Source organism: Bubalus bubalis, chromosome 12 (assembly GCF_019923935.1).
Source record: "Bubalus bubalis isolate 160015118507 breed Murrah chromosome 12, NDDB_SH_1, whole genome shotgun sequence".
NCBI classification, from domain to species: Eukaryota; Metazoa; Chordata; class Mammalia; order Artiodactyla; family Bovidae; genus Bubalus; species Bubalus bubalis.
The window spans coordinates 92,090,282-92,110,339 of record NC_059168.1 but is presented as its reverse complement, the minus strand read 5'-3'; the positions used below and the strand labels follow the sequence as shown (position 1 = coordinate 92,110,339).

The 20,058-nt window shown below is 47.9% G+C and overlaps 1 protein-coding gene and 1 long non-coding RNA gene across 11 annotated transcripts in view; one reads left to right on the top strand and one right to left on the bottom strand.

The window, feature by feature from the left end:
• Positions 1-216: 216 nt before the first annotated feature.
• Positions 217-19,052, top strand: LOC123328631. 2 transcript variants are annotated; one of them, XR_006543600.2, is made up of 4 exons: positions 217-389; positions 5,965-6,155; positions 14,186-14,275; positions 18,920-19,052. It is a non-coding gene; the product is annotated as an uncharacterized LOC123328631 (long non-coding RNA). The 2 variants fall into 2 exon arrangements; XR_006543599.2 differs by lacking the exon at positions 217-389 and adding an exon at positions 3,894-4,814.
• The window catches only part of LOC102394877 (DAB2 interacting protein), a 212,694-nt gene continuing 207,773 nt past the window's right edge, over positions 15,138-20,058 (bottom strand). For 8 of the 9 annotated variants that reach the window (XM_044926306.2, XM_044926305.2, XM_044926301.2 and 5 more), the window contains 2 exons: positions 19,018-19,105; positions 15,138-18,166 (listed from right to left, as the gene is read on the bottom strand). In XM_044926306.2, coding sequence (XP_044782241.1) covers positions 17,999-18,166; positions 19,018-19,105 — 256 coding nt within the window. In that variant the 3' untranslated portion in view covers positions 15,138-17,998. The remainder of the gene's footprint in view (positions 18,167-19,017; positions 19,106-20,058) is intronic. The other variant, XM_044926304.2, reaches the window with a different exon arrangement.

The window sequence follows — 20,058 nt, the reverse complement described above, 5'->3', positions numbered from 1 at the left end:
CCCTATCACCTGAGCTTCTTTACCCCCTAGTGATTGTTCTAGTCCTTAGGCCACAGAGCAGCCCCACCTGCTAGTTTATTAAAGGGAACCATCTGCCCTCGAGATGGTCATTAACTTGAGGCACTGCGAGGGATGGGCCTCAGCCACTGGTTTTCCTGGAGACTGGTGAGGCAACGCGAAGCTAGTTTCCCTATAAATGGCAGCCTCCTCCCCCGAGTGGCCAAGATGGCCATCACACCCTGCCTGCGCTCACAATGGGGTGTTGTTTCGGACGTGTAAGATTCCCCCATCTGATAAACCATTGATATCTCTGTGGGTGTATCCAGGCGCTTTCTTCAGTCTCAAGGCTGGGCAACGTGTAGGCTTGCAGGCCTGCAGCCCAATAATTGGTAAGTCAGCCAGGAAGGCAAGGGCTTCCCAGGCGGCACAGTGGTAAAGAATCTGCCTGCAATGCTGGAGACACAGGAAACAGGGGTTTGATCCCTGGGTCAGGAAGATCCCCTGGAGGAGGAACTGGTAACCCACTCCAGTACTCTTGCCTGGGAAGTCCCACGGACAGAGGAGCCTGGCAGGCTACAGTCCATGGGGTCACAAAGAGTCGGACACAACTGAGTGGCTGAGCACGTTCTAGGAAGCGGAGGAAACTCCCACGAACACTGAGAGTTGTGGAAGTAAGGATGGGGAACCAACCTTTGTGGAGTCATCGGGGGCAGGGGCCGTTCCCTAGCACATGGGGCCCTGTAACCCCTGACCACCCTGAGAGATATCTTTCCCTCTCACCATGTTGATGACGTTCTGTTAACCTCAGACTCTTTCCAGTTTAAGTGTAGTAGCCCCGGGCTCCTGGCTCATCTGACCACATGGGGATGGGTGGTGAGTACAGACAAAATGCACGGACCTAGATTATCTATCAAATACCTGGGTGCTCTCTGGTTGGGTAAGACAAGATACCCCCCCACGCACCACCCCTAAACAACTACAGTCACACTTTAGGGACACTAACTCAGAGACGGCAACTGGACATGGCTAGTTACCCAGAGTGGACTGGTTGGGGCCTGTGGCAACAGCAAAATAATAGAGTAGCCTGGGGCTTCTGGTCTCAGCCACAGGAGAGGGCAAGTTATACGCAGCCTATGGTGTGTTACACCAGGGGAGAGACATTACAAAAGGCCTATTCAAGTGGTTGAGCAATGTAAAATCCACTCCTGGGGATCTAGAACAGTTGTGTGCACCATATGGGACCACCATGGACATCAATGGTGATCAAGGAACCACCTTGAAGTTGAGAAATGAGCTGATAAGAATGCCACAGGCTGGCATTTCAGCTTGTCCTGCAGCCCCACTATTGTGGGGTTAATTGAAAACATGATGGACCATGTAACCATAGAGATGGGAGCCACTCTCAGCCGTGGACCAGGAACCATCACTGAGCATCCCAGCAGTTATCATCCCAGGACCTACACCACGTTCACCCAGAGGCAACTAGTCACCCTCCGAGCTCGGCTATTGGTCAGGACAGTAACTCACTTTTGCCCTTGTGAAGGGAGCACATTATGAGATGGTTCTGGGGCTGAAACAGGTAAGTCCCTGGTGGCTAGGGTTCCCTACCCTGTGGGGAACAGGACAGGTTTCCCCTACTGGAGAAAGCATTGTATTAGCCCTGCAGTTGGTTGTTATGTGATATGACGCTGCAGGACAGAGGCTACCGGCAGGGGTGACGTCATCTCAGGATGTGATCACTGCTCGTATTCTGCTCAGTGATCACCATCTCCCATGTATCATGCCTGTTAAACATCTTAGATTTGCAGGCTGGGTGGAGAGAGTCTGTTCATGGACTGGGCGACAACGGTGGCCTCTCTGCAAAAGGAGTCTGATAGCTGGCTTTACAGTGACAGGCTGTGGTCGTCCTCCTCTGGACTGCCATGAAAAATTGACCGGATGAGTGCCTGGCTTACTCTTGATCCTCATTAGTGCTGGTATCCGGCTTGCATTTCTGGGCTCTGGTTGCCGTGCACCTCTGCACACCTGATCTCCACGATATCTCTAAGGAGAGGGGCTGGCCAAAAAATTGTAGGGGTTGTGCGGGGTATGTAGGGGAGGGGTGTGTGGTCAGGCCACTCAAGATGGCAGCTCTCTTGCTCTCTCTGCATTCCCAGATCGACCAAGCCCTGCTTCTCCTGCACCCTATCACCTGTGCCCCTAGTGATTGTTCTAGTCCCCAGGCCAGAATGGCTCCACCTGCTAGTTTATTGAAGGGAAATAATCTGCCCTTGTGATAGTCATTAACCTGAGGGGCAGTGAGGGACGTGCCCCAGCTGCTGGTTTCTCTGCTGACTGAGTCAATCTGATGTCAATTCCCCCCTATAAATGGCAGCCTGCTCCTCCCCCGAGGAGTCAAGATTGCTACCATGTCCTGCCTGCCATCTGCTGCACACTGTGGGGTGTTGCTCCAGGACCCTTTGTTTTGGACTGGTCCACTAAGCCACTGATGTCTCTGTGGCTCTTTCCAGACTTTTCCTTCGGTCCAGAGGCTGGGCATCTACAAGTTTTGTAGGCCTTCGGGGCACAGTCCAACATAAACCCACACTGATATACAGACCACCTGGCCAGAACCACATTCAACACACCCCTGGATATCGGCTCCCATCCCAACATGTAGGCTATACAGACCCATGCCACACCCATCCCAGTTTGTGTTCCTGACTCTCTCACCCATACACACATAGACTCACATATACACTTCTACACACATTTTGAATTTCCAAGCAGCAGATAAAGCTTTGTTATTAATTCCTACTTTCATTGCTCTGTGGTCAAGAAATATGACCTTTCCTCTTATGAACCTACTTTGTGCCTAGCATGGTGTTAGGTGCTAAGTGTACAAAGTTGAATGGACTTGGATCCTACAGCCTAATAACAGAAAACAAATTCACTTTGACAATCTGATGTGACATCTGATACAGCAGAATCCCAGCACCTATATTTTCTTAATATTTTATGTATTTTTCTCTATTTAGATTGATTTCTTTTGTTTCTATCATCTAAACACTACTAACCAAAAAAATATTTTAATTGCTATAGTCACTTGCTTTTCTTGAATTACTGGTGTGAATGGGCATGTTTTCTTCTCTTTACTATCCATTTGTATGCCTTCTTTGTGACTTGCCATTTCATATCCTCTGCCAACTTTTCTGCTAGTATGATTGTTTAATTCTCCAAATTTCCAATTATTTGCCTTTTGCAATATTCTTGGATAATTCTTCAAGCTGATATGCTAGCAAGGACCATGACTTTGACTTTTAAGCACATGTGTTCTGTTTCACTCTAAGCAATAACACGCTTTAATCCCAAGTTTGTTTTCAAGTCACACCTTTTTCTCGGCACATCCCCATGTATAAAGGAAGCATCATTTTAGGTATTTCAGCATCATTCAGAACCTACGGAGAGGTTTCTGCAGGCTAACACACTAAGACCTGCTGTACCGCGCAGAGCAAAGCAAGACTCGCTGTTGCCAGTGGAGACGACAGTTCGGGAAGGAATCTCCCTGGGAATTTGCCCTCGAGGTTGGCGTTCTCATCTGTTCCTCCATTCCGGCTGTACCTGGGCCCCCCTCCCCCCCACAACTGGGGGCAAGGGTCTGTGAGCAGCTCCCTCTCCCCCTCCTCTGAGCAGCTGACACCTAACACAGGCGTCTCTTGGAACACTTGTTGAACTTTAGATTCCATGGAACTAGACATACAGATGCAAATTTGTGATTTCTAAAATGTGCACATGTATATGTGTTTGAATGTATACTTGTTTCCTAGCTCTGTCTGCTGGAAAGGTCAAAAAGAAAGGACATTCTAGCAGCTTTCAGATCTTGGTCTATAATTGCATTCCCCAGAGTTCCACGGAGAAATGACTAATCTCAGATCTGGGGCAGGGTAGGTGCAAGATGAGCCTGGAACATGTGGTGAAGCTAGAAAGTAAGGGAATGTTCAAAAACCACATTGAAGGCATATCACAGGACAGGGGCATCAGCTTGGAGGGGCTCCCAATGGCCAAACTGGGGAGTGTTTGAGCACCAAAACAATCAAGTTGAGTAATAAACTGTAAGCCCTGAAAAACAGACATTTGTGTCCACACTGACTTGGGAAGAAGGGAAGACCTTTGCCAACAGTAAATATCTGAGGCAACCATTGAAGAGGAAGTTTTAGAATTGGAAAGTCATCTTTTGCAATCATCCTAATAAAGACTGGATCACTCCATCATTAAGCGTTGCTGAATTTTGGTAACGAGCAGGATATTTGTATGGTGTCAGACTATCTCCCCAAGGACTGCATGTTAGTTGCAAGCAAGACTTAAAAAATACCCAGTAAATATACAGTGGAGAAATTGGATGACACCCTGATGAGGTGATCAAAATTAACATCACCAGGGAGGGATAGGCAGGCATCAGGTGTTTCCACATGCCTTACTCTAAGAAGGAACTCCATATGCTCTCTGCAGTCTTTTGGCCAAGAACGAATAACCAGAAACTAGTCACAAGGAAACATCAGACAAATGCAAAATGCTATTTTTAAAAGGGAGTGTGGGGAGGAATGGTTGGTCGTATTCTTCCGATGTCAATGCCATAAAAGATAAAGAACACCATAGAGGCGTTCTAGATTAAACGAGGCTAAAGAGACATGACAGCTGAATGCAGTCTCTGACCCCCAGACTGGATCCTGTGCTGGAGGGGAAAAAATAGTATAAAAGGATATTGTCGGTTCTACTGAGAACATTGGAATGTGAACTCTAGATGAGAGAAAAGTCTGTACCGATGTTAAATTGAGGTGGGTGAGTATATTGTGATTATGTAAGAGAATATCTCTAATCTTACTAAATATTCACTGAAGTTTTTAGAAGTAAAGGGCTGGGACAAATGTAACTTATCATCAGGAGTTTGGGGGCCGGGAGGGTGGGGAAACCTGTGCGTGTGTGTGGAGAGAAAGAGGGTGGGAAATGATAAATGAGGAGCAACAAAACAAATGTTAATAGGATAATCTATTAAAAACACATGGGTGTTCTCTATACTGCTGATTTTAGAGAACTTGCTCTAAGTTTGAAATTCTTTCCAAATCCAAAGTTTTCTTTTAAAACTTAAGACCCTAGGGCTTGAAATTTTAGACAATGTTTAAAAATAATCATTAGGAAGAAAAAAATCATCTGTATGCACAGAAATGAAGTCTTCCAGAAGCCTCGATAAACTGCTAACAACAACAGATAGCCATAGAGAGAGGGATTTGTGGATGACAGGGTTCCTTTTAACTTTGTATGTTTCTGTTTTGTTTTTTTAAATGGGAGTCAGGAAAAAGAGTGAAAAACATTGAAATAAAAAAGATGGTTGGGCCTCCTAAATCCATAACCAGTTTCATTGCCCTTGAGAAACTGTGCAACTCTGTCAATTATATTATTTAAAAAACTGATCATAATACATGTGATACTTGTCCTTAGAAACCAAAATAAACTCTGTCTGGTGGAATACACTTGATTATTGCCTGCGGATGAACTAGTCCTGTTTCTATTTGTAAAATTTTTTCAGTATCTGTGGTTGCCTCTGTCAAGTGTGGCTCTTTGAATTCTCCTTTGAATTGGTTATGACAGCTGGCTGGTTCCCTCCTTAATGAATGAGTTGTGCATGCGCAGTCATGTCCAACTCTTTGCGACCCCATGGGCTGTAGCCCGCTAGACTCCTCTGTCCATGGGATTTTCCAGGTGAGAATACTGGAGTGGGTTGCCGTTTCCTGCTCCAGGGGGGTCCTGATTCAGGGATTGAATCCATTGCATTGACAGGCAGATTCTTTACCAGTGAGCCACCAGGGAAATAATTAATGAGTTAAAAGCACTAAATATATGTTTAACTTACGTTTGTGTGAAAGTTATGCTTTTACCTATTAAAAAAATTTTCCTTTAACACAAGTGTTTGTTACTTTTATAATTCAGGTAAAGCCTAGAAACATTATGAAAGTATTCCAGAGACTCTCCAGAGATCTAACTCAGATCTGCCGGGAGGTCTCCCTTACAATTGGGCAGTGTTGATTCCCCGATAATCACGAAGCCAAACTTCACACATCAGCCAAGCATGGACACCCCAGGAACCCACCCCAGCCTTCCCCAGGGACTCTGTGCCTCAGGTGAGTGGGGTCCCCAGTCCTCTCAGTACCAGAGTCACTGGCTTACAGGGAGGGCGTGGCCAAAATCAAACTACCATCCTAGGGAAAAAGAACTATTCATGTTTCTGACTGGCTGGGCCTCTCAAAAGGCAATACATCCTAGGCTAATTTGCTTTCTGGATGTTTCAAGGATATATGAAAAAGATGCCAATGAGAGTCACAAAAATAGCAGTAAATGCTAAACATTTATGTTGAATCCACAAATGTTTTAATACAAATTCAGTAACAGCGAAGTATAATTGTACCGTTCATTGGAACGGAGGTGTACTCTGGAGACTGGCCGTTTCCTGTACACCCACCATCTACCTTGTGCGTACAACCTCACCAGATTGTCCAGATTTGAGGTCTCATGTCCACCTGCCTTTTATACCTACAGCCCCAGCCTGTTAACAGGCACCAACTGGTGTCTGGAAAAGCAGTTTCAATTTTGTGTACTTATTGTGTATTCAGCCACTTGACTGAACCAGGAGCACTTTTTGGCTACTTCCCAGGGAAATTCTAAGATGACCCTATCTTTTGCCTTCTCTTTCCCAATAGTTATAATTATCTTCTCTCCTGCCTTTTTGCCTTGAAATGTGGCAGAATCCTGTATCTAAGCCTGTTTCTTACCTCATTGGGAAGGGCTGTTATGTTTTACTCTTAAGGATAATGTTGGCTATTGACTTCAGATATTCTAGTTTTTAAATGTGTCTTTATTACAAAAGCAAAAGTATGGTCAGAAAAAAAAAAAGACTTAAAAAATAATGATTAAGTCCCAAGATGGTGGGGAGGAATAAAACGTCATTCATTTTCTCATTTATCTCTAGGTCAGTGTTTTGTTAACAGTTTGGTATATGTCCTTAATAATAATTATGATCTTATTAAAATAATAATTATTGCTCCCAGAGCACATGGCATTTATTTATTATGTGTCAATCTTGGTGCTGAGTATTGAAGTGACCAGCATTATTTCAGCAAATTGCTCCACAGTAGCTCTCTATAGTATAGATACTATTACCACCATGTCACAGTCAATCCTAAGGGAAATCAACTCATCTCCTTGTATTCACTGGAAGGACTGATGTTGATACTTTGGCCACCTGACCTGAAGAGCTGACTCATTGGAAAAGACCCTGATGCTGGGATAGATTGAGAGCAGGAGGAGAAGGGGTGACAGAAGATGAGATAATTGGATGGCATCTTGATTCTAGACATGAGTTTGAGCAAACTCTGGGAGACAGTGAAGAACAGGAAAGCCTGGCGTGCTGCAGTCCATGTGATCTCAAAGAGCCAGACACAACTGAGCAATTAAACAACAACAGTTACAGAAACAGACTGAGGATGGTTCCAGTTTACCTAAGACCAGAGGCCGATCAACAGCCACGAAGAGCAAGCCCAGGCCTCCCTATGCCTGAGTGCCGGCTCTTATCTACATTGCTGCTGCTGCTGCTGCTAAGTCGCTTCAGTCGTGTCCGACCCTGTGAGACCCCATAGACGGCAGCCCACCAGGCTCCCCTGTCCCTGGGATTCTCCAGGCAAGAACACTGGAGTGGGTTGCCATTTCCTTCTCCAATGCATGGAAGTGAAAAGTGAAAGGGTCGCTCAGTCTTGCCCAACTCTTAGTGATCCCATGGACTGTAGCCTACCAGGCTCCTCCGTCCTTGGGATTTTCCAGGCAAGAGTACTGGAGTGGGGTGCCATCGCCTTCTCTGCTTATCTACATTACTATCTCCTAATCCAGAACTTTTTTTGAAAATAGATTTTTAAAATTAATCTAGAATCCTTCGGAACCTATTATTCTTTATCAGCTTTACACCTAAATATTATTAACATCTTCAATGTTATTTATTATTCCTCTACAGATTTAATGGCTGCATTATATGATTTATTATATGGAGTTTCATTATATGGGTATGGTTTATTTATTCTTAAATGGCTCTATATCAAAACAAGAAATAAAGACTGGTCATAAAATATTTAAACAATAATAAGAATATAAAGTAGAAAATGCAAGTCTTCTTTCCATCCTGCTGAGCTCCACTCCTCAGAGGAAGTTACCATTAACAGTATGTATTTGCTTTCCCTTAGTTCTTCTATGTAACTTATTATAGGTGATGTAATTTCAGTTCAGTTCAGTGGCTCAGTCATGCCCAACTAATTTTCTCTAAAACAATGAGTATACCAATCTACAGCTTGACTTGCATACATAATATATCATGAACATCATTCCAAATCTATCCATCTTTTTTTTAATATTTTATCTATCTTTTAAAAATATTTTTAAAATTATGCTGTAATTGATTTACAATATTGTTCGTTTCAGGCATACAGCAAAGTGAGACAGTTTTATGTGTGTGTGTATATATATAGAGTGTTGTTCAATCGCTAAGTTGTGTCCAACTCTTTGTGAGTCTATACATATAGATTCTTTTTTAGATTCTTTTCCATCATTGGTTATTACAAGATATTCAATATAGTTCCCTGTGCTATACAGTAAATATATATACTCTATATATATATATATATAGACTGTATACTTTAGCTATTCATCTCTTGACAAGTATTTAGATGGCTTCCATGTCTTGGTTTTTGCTGTTATGAAAAACCAAGCAATATAAATATAAAACCAAGCAATATAAATATTGCTGTTATGAACATTGGGGAGCATGTATCTCTTTTTTTAAACTGAAGTATAGTTTATTTTTGGGCTTCCCTGGTAGCTCAGATGGTAAAGAATCTGCCTGCAATGCGGGAGACCTGGGATAGATCCCTGGGTTGGAAAGATCCCTTGGAGGAGGGCTTGGCAACCCACTCCAGTATTCTTCCTTGGAGAATCCCATGGCCAGAGGAGCCTGGCGGACTACAGTCCATGGGGTTGCAAAAAATTGGACACAGCTGAGCAACTGCATGCTGGGTTATATTGTTTTGTTGTTGTTCAGTCACTAAGTCATGCCCAACTTTTTGTGACCTTGTGGACTGCAGCACACCATGCTTCCTTGTCCTTCATCATCTCCCAGAGTTTGCTCAAATTCATGTCCATTGAGTCAGTGATGCTATCTAATCATCTCATCCTCTGTTGCCCTCCTCTTCTTTTGCCGTCAATCTTTCCCATCATCAGGGTCTTTTCCAACAAGTTGGCTCTTCACATCAGGTGGCCAAAATATTGGAGCTTCAGCATCATCAGTCCTTCTAATAAATATTCAGGGTTGATTTCCTTTAGGATTGATTGATTTGATCTCCTTGCAGTCCAAGGGATTCTCGAGAGGCTTCTCCAGCCACCACAATTCAAAAGCATCAGTTCTTTGGTGCTCAGCCTTCTTTATGGTTGAACTCTCACATCCATATGTGATTACTGGAAAAAATCATAGCTTTGACTATAGGGATCTTTGTTGGCAAAGTGATGTCTTTCCTTTTTAATACACTGTCTAGGTTTGTCACAGCTTTCCTTCCAAGGAGCAAGTGTCTTTTAATTTCATGACAGCAGTCACCATCCACAGTGATTTTGGAGCCCAAGAAAATAAAATCTGCCACTGTTTCCACTTTTCCCCTATCTATTTGCCATGAAGTGATGGGACCAGATGCCATAACCTTAGTTTTTTGAATCTCGAGTTTTAAGCCAGCTTGTTCACTCTCCTCTTTCACCCTCATCAGGAGTCCTAGTTGCTCTTCACTTCTGCCGTTAGAGTGGTATCTGTATAGCTGAGGTTGTTGATATTTCTCCTGGCAATTTTGATTCCAACTTGTGATTCATCCAGCCTGGCATTTCACATGACGTACTCTGCATAGAAGTTAAATAAACAGGATGACATTATACAGCCTTGCTGTACTCCTTTCTCAATTTTGAACCAGTTGTTCCATGTAATGTTCTAATGGTTGCCTCTTGACCTGCATACAGGTTTCTCAGGAAACAGATAAAGTGGTCTGGTATTCCCTTCTCTTTAAGAATTTTCCAGTTTGTTGTGATATACACAGTCAAAGGCTTTAGTATAGTCAGTGAAGCAAAAGTAGGTATATTTCTGGATTCTCTTACTTTCTCTATGATCCAGCGAATGTTGGCAATTTGATCTTTGGTTCCTCTGCCTTTTCTAAATCCAGCTTGTACATCTGGAAGTTTTTGGTTCACATACTGCTGAAGCCTAGCTTGAAAGGGAAAGATATATCCAACTGAGTGCAGAGTTACAGAGAATAGCAAGGAGAGACAAGGCCTTCATCAATGAACAATGCAAAAAACTAGAGGGAAACAATAGAATGGAAAAGACTAGAGATGTCTTCAAGAAAACTGGAGATATCAAGGGAACATTTCATGCAAGGGTGGGCACGATATTGGACAGAAACAGTAAGGACCTAACAGAAGCAGAACATGCTAAGAAGAGGTGGCAAGAATATGGAGAACTATACAAAAAAGTCTTAATGATCCAGATAACCACAATGATGTGGTTACTTACCTAGAACCAGACATCCTGGAGTATGAAGTTAAGTAGGCCTTAGGAAGCATTACTATGAACAAAGCTAGTGCAGCTGATGAAATTCCAGCTAAGCTGTTTTAAATCCTAAAAGATGATGCTATTAAAGTGCTGCACTCAATATGTCAGCAAATTGGGAAAACTCAGTAATGGTCACAGGATTGGAAAAGGCCAGTTTTCATTCCACTTCCAAAGAAAGAGCAATACCAAAGAATATTCAAACTACTATACAATTGTGCTCATTTCACATGCTTATTTTGGTTATATACATATAAAATATATTCAAAATATAGTTTTTCAGATTTTTTCCAATATAGATTATTACAAGTTATAGAATATAGCTCCCTGTGCTATACAGTAAGTCCTTGTTGCTTATCTATTTTATATATAGCAGTGTATATCTGCTAATCCCAAACTAATTTATCCCTCCTCTCTTCCCCCTTGGTAACCATAAGTTAGTTTTCAATGTCTCTGAATGTGTTTTGTAAATAAGTTCATCTGTATCATTTTTTTAGATTCAACATATAAGTGGTATCATATATTTGTCTTTCTCTGACTTCGTCTATCCATGTTGCTGAAAATAGCGTTATTTCATTCTTTTTCATGGCACAGTAACAGTCCAGTGTGTATATATATCACATCTTCTTTATCCATTCATCTGTTTATGGACATTTAGGTTGCTTATATGCCTTGGCTATTATAAATAGTGCTTTTATGAACATTGGGAGTGTGTATCTTATTGAATTAGAATGATCTCTTTTGGATATATGTTCAGGAGTTGGATTACTGGATCGTATGGTAACTCTATTTCTAGTTTTTTAGGAAACCTCCATACTGTTCTCTGTAGTGTCTGCACTGATTTACATTCCCACCAACAGTGTAGGAGGGTTCCCTTTGCCCCATACCCTCTCCAGCATTTGTTATTTGTGGACTTTTTGGTGAAAGCCATTCTGACCAATGTGAGGTGATACCTCATTGTAGTTTTGATTTGCATTTCTAATAATTAGCAATGTTGAGCACCTTTTCATGTGTCTATTGGCCCTCTGTATGTCTTCTTTGGAGAAATGTCTACTTCTGGATCTTTTGACCATTTTTGATTGGGTTGGTTTCTTTGTTTTTGATATTGAGTTGTATGAGCTGTTTGTATATTTTGGAAATTAATCCCTTGTCAGTCACATCATTTGCAGATATTTCTCCCATCCCACAGGTTGTCTTTTCATTCTGTTTATGGTTTCCTTTGCTGTACAAGAGCTTGCTAGGTTGGTTAGGTCCCATTCATTTATTTTTGCTTTTATTTCTATTGCCTTGGGAGACTGACCTAAGAAAACACTGGTATGATTTATGTCAGAGAATGTTTTACCTATGTTCTCTTCTAAGAGTTTTATAGGATCATATCCTATACTTAAGTCTTTAGGTCATTTTGAGCTTATTTTTGTATATGGTGTGAGTGTGTGTTCTAACTTGATTGACTTATGTAGAGCTGTCCAGCCTTCCCAACACCATTTGCTGAAGAGACTTTTTCTCACTGTATATTCTTGCCTCCTTTGTCCAAGATTAACTGACTGTGGTTATGTGGGTTTATTTCTGGATTCGGTTCCATGGAGCCATCTGTCTTTGTGTCAATACTATGCTGTTTTGATTACTGTAGCTTTGTAGTGTTGGCTAAAGACTAGGTCTCACGCCCATTTTCTATTTCTGGAAGAATACTTCAGCTTTGTATTCTGTCACTCCCATTAGGTATTTTATCTTTGGATGATACAAAAAATCTAATAGCAGCTCGTTTTTGATCTGGGTTTTTTTTTGTTTTGTTTTAAATCCTATTCTTGTTTTATCTCCCTAAGGATATTATATTTTGTGGGAGGGTTGTTTTTCAATGCTCTTCTCTTTCCTACATTGTCTCTATCTCTCGTTTCTTTTCTTTGGCCAGTTGATTTGGACTCTTCCTTGATTTTTTTTTAACCTATTTTATTTGCAAATAGGGGAGTTTGTTAGGACTAGTGAAGCAAAGGCCTGGGGAAATTCATATCTAGTTTCTTTTATTTGTTGGAAGCTTTGCTGTCTGAGGGGTCCTGGCTGGCTGTGCTGTGTGTGTGTGTGTATGTGTGTGTGCAAAGGCCCAGTACACACTGATCTGTGTCATTGTAGGATGCTGGAACAGTGATAGTCTTTACATTGAGAAATATATGGAGGTCTTTTCTCCGAAGCCAGTTTTTCCAATGAAGGATGTTCCAGTCATCTGTCTGGGGGACAGATGCCTAGTCCTGGGCATTCCGGGAGCCTTGCAGGTGCTGGTGGGCTGGGCACTCTGGAGGGCTGGGCACTCTGGAGGGCAGCTCACTTCATCCCTCCCTTCTTTTAGACCTGTACCTCTCAGAGCTCTCTGTTCTGCCTGGTGTCCCCACATCCGGAGCCTACCTGGCTCGATTGCTCCAGGCGATGTCCAGCTCCTTACAAGGTGAGGTGGCAAAGAGGATTTTTTCCTGGCTGTGCAGAACACAGGGAGAAGACTGGAGTCTGGTTCCCCCATTTCCAACCTGGTACCCTTGCTTGAGGGTTTCCCAGGTGGCTCAGCGGCAAAGAATCCACCTGCAATGCATCGGTTTGATCTCAGGGTTGGGAAGATCTCCTGGAGAAGGAAACGGCAACCTACTCCGGTACTCTTGACTGGGAAATCCCATGGACAGAGGATCCTGGGGAGCTACAGTTCATGGGGTTGCAGAGTCAGACATGACTTAGTGACTAAACAATGACGCTTGCTTGGCCCCGCATCACGCTGGGGCCCCACGGGGCTAATCAGTTCATTTCTGGTTCATCTCTCTCTCTGCTAATGTAGTCAACGATCTTTCATGAACTTTCAGCGGCCAAAGCCTTTCAAATTCCCTTAAATGCTGCTATCTCCTTCCACATTAATTCTGACCTTGTGAGTGAGAATCTTTTTGGTCCTTTCCTGTCAGTAGAGTGGTGCTTGCAAAGGAAAAGAGATGAATGCATGTCATCAATTTACCTTGTTTAATCAGGAGACTATTTCTCTTGAAAACCTAATCTTACTGATTCGATAGTTTTTAAACTTTCTGATAGAAAAACCAAGTAAACATCTGTTTAGTGGTCTCTAGTTTTATTGCTTCAAGGTACAAAATGTGGCCCAAACTGTTTCTTTGGCCGACTTTCTGAGGTTTTCCTATCTCGATGTATGCAGTCAGTTTTGGGTAATGTTCCAAGTATACTGGAAAGAAGGTATGTTCTCTCTAGGGTAAGAGCTTGATGTATTCCTGCTTATTAAACTTTATTAATTATTAAAATCCTCTGAGTTCTTAATGTTTCCTTGATCTGTCATAAACTAATACTGGTGGTGTGTTAGTCTCAAATGCAATTGTGTTTTTGTTGATTTTTTTCTTCTTGCATTTCTGGCAGTTTTTGCTTTCTATCCGATGCTCCTTAATCCATATGTGGAAGTTCGTGGCTCCTGCAGCTTCATTGTAAGTGCCTCTGTCAACATGAAAATTTTTTCTGTTGCATCTATTGCTATTTTCTTGAGTTTTGTATTTACAGAGCATCGCCCCAGCAAAGGGACCAGGGTCAGCAGTGCAGAAGCACTGAGGCGGCCCATGGTTTGGCCATGAGGCGGTAGAAGTGTGACAGGTAAGCCAGGTGATGGAGGGCTGGGGAAAGGGCAGGAGGTGGGGATTGCAGGTCCCTGCAGACAGTACACTTTAAAAAACGTTGTCTGCGGGAAGAAAACCTTCCTGGAGCAGGTGATGAGCAGGTGGAGAGCTGGTGTTCTAAATGCTGTGAGCAGCAGCAGCAGGGGCTGAAGAGTGAGGAGGGATGAAAGCAAGCAGGTGGCGGGGGCTGCCTCTCCCATCGCCACTGCAGGGATGGAACAGTGAGGGCAGGGCTGCCCAGCTGGCGGTGACCAGGGCAGAGGGTCACTGTGGCGCCCCCCACCCCCGCCCCTTGGGGTAGGAGGGTGGCTCTCAGAGCAGCAATAGCATCTGGCTGGGAGGTCTGCGAAGAGGCACCACGGTAGAGAACATGGCAGATGGGAGCCCAGGGGCCCGGTCTGAAAGGGGAGTGCTTCTTCTGCAGTCCTTACCTTGTGCAGGTACAGCCGAGGGCCTTGGGCACTGGCTTGTTCCCAGCAAAGGCCCTGGGTTCAGCCTTGCGGGCAGGAAGGAGGTCACGCATTGGGGCATCTCAGGTATCAGAGATCACCACAACCTGCTGGTGACCCTGGACCAACCTCCTTCCCTCCTGGAGCCGGATTTCAGAGGCTGGGGCAGCAGAGTCTGGCAGGAGCTGGTGTCCACTACAGGCGAGCCCAGGGGGCCATGCTCTGGGGGACTAGAGGGAGGAAGAGATCCCATCCTCCTTCCCTGCCCTCAACTGCCACTGGGGTGAACCAAGTGCTGAGGTCCCCTGGTACAGAACAGTGTCAGTCTATGACTCGGGGGTCACCCCTGGAAAAGCTCGAGACCCAGCTGCATGGAGAGGCGAGTCAGGCTTAAAATAGCTAAATAAATCTTTAATATTTCTAATTGCAAATGTACAGAAATTGCACAGCCACACAGTCTTAGAACACCAACAACTTTCTCTGTACATTATTACATAGTTAGAGTCGCAGCTGGAGGGAGGCACTCTGGCCAAGACTCCAACGTTTGCATTTTTTTCCTTTTCACATACTTACAAAAGGCGGGGCGGGAGGTGGAGTGGGGCTAGGGGAGCTGGGGGAGTGTGTAGAAAAAGAAGGGCTGTTTCCCTGGGGTCTGCCTTACGCAGACGGATGGGTGGGAGGGGGTGAGAGGTGTACACCGGGGCAGATGCTCTGCAGGGTGGGGGTCGCCTGGAGCTCTGCCCTGGGTTCCCCACCCCCATTTTGGGCGGTTGGAAAGAGTCTTCACTCATAGGAAGTTTGGCAGTTTCCTTCTCCCTAAACATAAAAGTTAGGCAGAAAGTCAGGCCTCTCTGTTGGCAGGAGAGGGCTGGGGGAGAGCCTTCTCTGGCGGCTGGGGGGGCGGGGCACTGGCCTTGGGACCCCCGCCCCCCCATCCCTCCCTCGGGGATGCGGGTTCAGGGTGACCCAGGAGGGGGCGTGCGTTCCCCAGCCACCCAGACAGCACGCTGCAAAACCCCAACCCCCAGATCCCCGACCTCCGACCTCTGCCTCCTGCCCAATACTGTTCTCTAGATTAAAAATAAAATAAAAAACCGTCGGAGAGCAGCGGTCCCGGGCAGCCCTCGGCAGCACCAGGGCGGAAGGACTATGTACAACCATTGGGTGAAATAGTTACATTACAGTCAAACACCAAGAACATTTACAAAAATCGTCAGACTTGCAGTTCAGATAAAAATCTGTGGAGAGTCTGTACACTTTTACAGTTTTTGCACTAAGTAGATAAGGCTCTCGGCCCGAGAGCTCGCAACCCAGGCCAAGGGCCACCAGCACCGGCCTCCGGAGTCAGGCTGTGCAGGCCCTGGGACCCTCCCCCTGTATTGCTAAGAGGCGCTCAGTTCAGTCCGAGGTCGCTCAACGAGGCATCGGCGGGAGAGGGGTGGGGGGCGGGTGGGGAGGATTCGCCAGGCAGAAGAGGGGTGCGTCAGAACCAGAGGCGGACGTCCCTGGGGCCAGGCCCTGCCTACGCGGCCAGAGGAGTGGGGCAGGGCCTCCACCCACTATGGCCTGCCTTCCTGAGGTCTGTGACCTTTCGGGGGGTCCTGACCTCTCCCCACCAGCAGGTCTCTGGGCTAACTGAACTGCAGGTTCCACCCCAGGACGGGGTGCAGTGCGGTCTGAGTCACCCACCCACTGTTGCTCCCCAACTCTGGGTCCTGGTGGAGCGGCTCCCGCCTCAGAGGCAGGAAGGGGTGTCTCCCCAGCTTTCCTACGGCTGAAGGCAGTCGGGGTGGCTCCTGGCTGTGGGATGGACGCCCCAGCTCTGGCCCCAAGATTCCCCAGGGTCAGGTGTGGGAACAAGGACGAGAGCGACCCAAGTTCCTGCCCACTTACGTCCCTCAAGGGCGGGCGTGGGGGGCAGTGGGGAGGGCCCACAAGCTACAGAACAGCCTGGGGCTGAGGGAAACCGGCCCCAGCCGTGGGTGGGCCCCTCCCCTGTCTGCAGCGCCTGGGTCCTCGGTGGGCCCGGGAGGGTGAGGCAGAGGCCGGCCGCACGCACGGGGGCGGGTGCAGGCTGCCGCGGTCTTGGAGAGGGAGCAAGTCTAACATCCTCCAGGGCCGCTATTTCCCATGCAGTGCGCACGCTCAATTTAAAAGGCCCCTGTGTTCCAGCAAGCGAGCAAGCGGGCTTTTGTTTCTAATGCATACTGTGAAAGGAAAAAAAATCACAGTTATCCACCTTCTCAGGGCCTGTGGGCACTAGAATTCTTTTTCTAACCATCCACCAGGGGAGCTCAGCCTGTCTCTCGGGAGGGCGGGGGGTGGGGTGGGGCGCACCTGCTGGCCACTCCCTGTGGGGCCACCGTGCCGGCACTCGAGCTCTGGGAGACAGGCAGCCACCACTACTGTGCCACCTGGGCCAGCTCTGCCCAGATCTTTGGCTTCGGAGGGGGGGCGCCAGCACATCAGTCTGGGCCCCTGTGGCAAGTGAGGGAGGCTCTGATCTTCCCACGGGTACGAGGGCCCAGAAGAAAGAGCTGAGATCCTCACTGGGTCTATAGACTATTTGACAGAGTTAGGGCGGGAAGGGGTGGGCCGAGGGGCTGGGGACAGGTGTGGGGGTGACGCCTCGGCTCCGCACAGCCAGGAGGGGGCCCCGAGCACGCACTGGCAGGTGCTCAGGATGGAGACAGGCCGGGGGGACACAGCGCTCTGGCAGCTCCATCCTCCCCACCCTCTGCCTGCCTGCTGACCACCCTGTTGGCTTCTGGAACTGAGTGACAGGTCCCACAGGGCAGCGCCTGGCTACCCGGGAGTCCTGGGTCCCTGGGAGGTGAGGGGAAGCCACGGCAGGAGACCCCTGGCTCTCTGACCCTCCAACTCTCCAGGCGGCTCCCCCTGTGCGGAGGAGGGGTGTGTCGGTGGGGGGGGAGGTACATGCACTCGGCCAAGTGAAGGAGGAAAGGGGACGCGCACCAAGTTCAACACCCAAAACAGAGACACTGCGGCAGGCCCCTGCCCGCGCCAGGCTGCACCCACTCCCCAGCCTGCACCCAACACGCTTCTCGGGGGAGCGGGCCGGTGTTTCCCGCTTGCGCTGCGTCAGTCTCTCGCGGCTCCCTCTGCAGCCGCCTCCTGGGCCGCGGGTGGAGTGGGGGTAGGCGAGCCTCGGCCTCTGGGCCCCCGGCGCTGCTCCTCCCCAGGCCGAGACCCCGCCCTGGGCCACCAGAGTCCTCCCCTCCTCGGGCAGGTTAACAATTGCTGCTGTTTCGGAACTCGCCGTTCTCAGTAATCTGCAATTTGGTGGGGTTGGTGGGGGAGAGGCCGTTACGGGCTTGCATGCTGTACCTCTCTTTGAGCTGCGTCAGGGCGCTCATGAGGCGCGCGTTGGCCGCGTCCAGTGAGGCGATGCGCTTCTCCTGTGGAACAAAGAGGGCGTCAGCGGGGGTTAGGTTGGGGGGCGCGCGGGGTCGGTGCCAGGAAAGGGGTCTCCCCAGAGCTGTGGCTGCCTACAAGAAGAGAGGGTCAGGGAGGTGGCTGGGAGGACAAACACCGAGGATGCAGAGCTCCTGAAGCCGGGAGGAGGCAGCTCGCCCTCATGGGAGAGGGCCGCGCAGAGCCCGCCTTCCTTGTGTCCCTACCTCATTACCTGCTTCTCACCCCAACGAGCGGCCCTAGTGGTGTCATGTACCAGCTCCTTGAAGCCCCGAGGGCAGGCGCCCTCACTCGTGTGCGTGTGCACGTGTGTGTGTGTACATGTGTGTGTGTAACACAGAGGTCACAGCTCCCATCAGCCTGTGCAGCTTCCTGACTGAGCAAGGACTGGCCCTGGAGAGGAAAAGGGCACAGACCTGGATGAAGGAGACCGGAAGCCAGTCTCTCAACTGTCTTTCCCCCTCAAAGCAGTTGGGAAGCCAAGGGTCTGAACAAGAGCTCCCTTGCTCCTTCTCCCCACCCGCTGTCACCCAGCCTTCCCCATTCCCCTCCCAATAGCTTCTACTCTGGTCAGAACACCTGGTGAAAGGTAATACCTAACTAAGCTGCCTAAACAGGGGAGGAGCAGCCCTGCCCTTTTCAAAGCCTGTCCTAGTGAGCTTGTGGTCCACTGAGACCCTCGACTCCGACTTCTTCGGAGAGAGATCCTGATCTCCTATTCTCCTTCGCTTCTGCAGTGGGGGTATGACTGAGGATGTGAAAAGGCCAAAGCCACCCGCTCCTAATCCCAGGTCCTTTGACACCCGTGGCTGTCCGAAAGGCCAGCGCCCCACACCTGAGCGTCGATGATCTTCTGTTTGGAGTCTACAGCTGCCTGCATCTCCGCGTGGTCCTTCTTCAGCTCCTCCTCCACTGACATCAACCTGTGACCAGAGACAAGGACCGTCAGCAGGCATTTGAGGCTGCCAGTGAGGGGCTGAGTGTGGGGCCTCGTGGGAACAAGTCATCACACCCTCACAGAGGGGGACATACTAGGAGAGCCCCTCCTTGGGCCAGACTCACCTCCCACACTTGCTTGGGACGGAGGTGGCCTCCGCCACCCGACATGGGCTGAGCCTGTTCCTTCCTTACATTTCACGTGCCCCAGATTCTGCCCCCAAATCCCCAGAAGCCCCTGGCGTGGCCCTCTTCTGATGTTCCTCCAGAAGCCGAGGGGTTGGGGCGGGTATTAGATCCTCACGCACCCCAGGGCCGGAGAACTTTCTCCACCCACTCTGTATTCACTGAGGCTGCACCAGGTATTTGAGGCAGTAGGATGAAGCCACAAGGCGCAGGGAGACAGCAGCTACCCTCTGCACGGGAAGCTGGGGAGCCATGGGAACGGAGACCGGGAAGTGGCTAACTGTCCTGGAGGGTGGGGTGCAGCTGCACATGCTGAATGGGACACCGCAGGGCAGGCAAGGGCTGTTGGGTGGATGACGAGCTGGGACGACATGAGGATCACGGTGTCCAAAAGTCCAGAACGAGGGCCAGCGTGGACCTGCTGCCAGCTGCTCCCGCCCTGAGACCATTCCCGGTCTCACCCTGCTTGTCTCTCACACACCTGTCAGTCACTGCTGATCACTCCCAGCTTCCCACTACACTCTCTGGGTCTGCATCCTAGCTCCCTGGCCACTGCTCTGGAGACGCCTTGTCCTGTCTGCCCCGAGGACCTCAGGCTCCCCAGGGCTCTGCCTCAGCCCGTCATTCTTCTTGCTCTTCTCAGATGAGTTCACTTACTGCTTTGTTTGGGCTTCCCAGCTGGCTCAGGGGTAAAGAATCAGCCTGCAATGCAGGAGGTACAGGTTGGATCCCTGCGTTGGGAAGACCCCCTGGA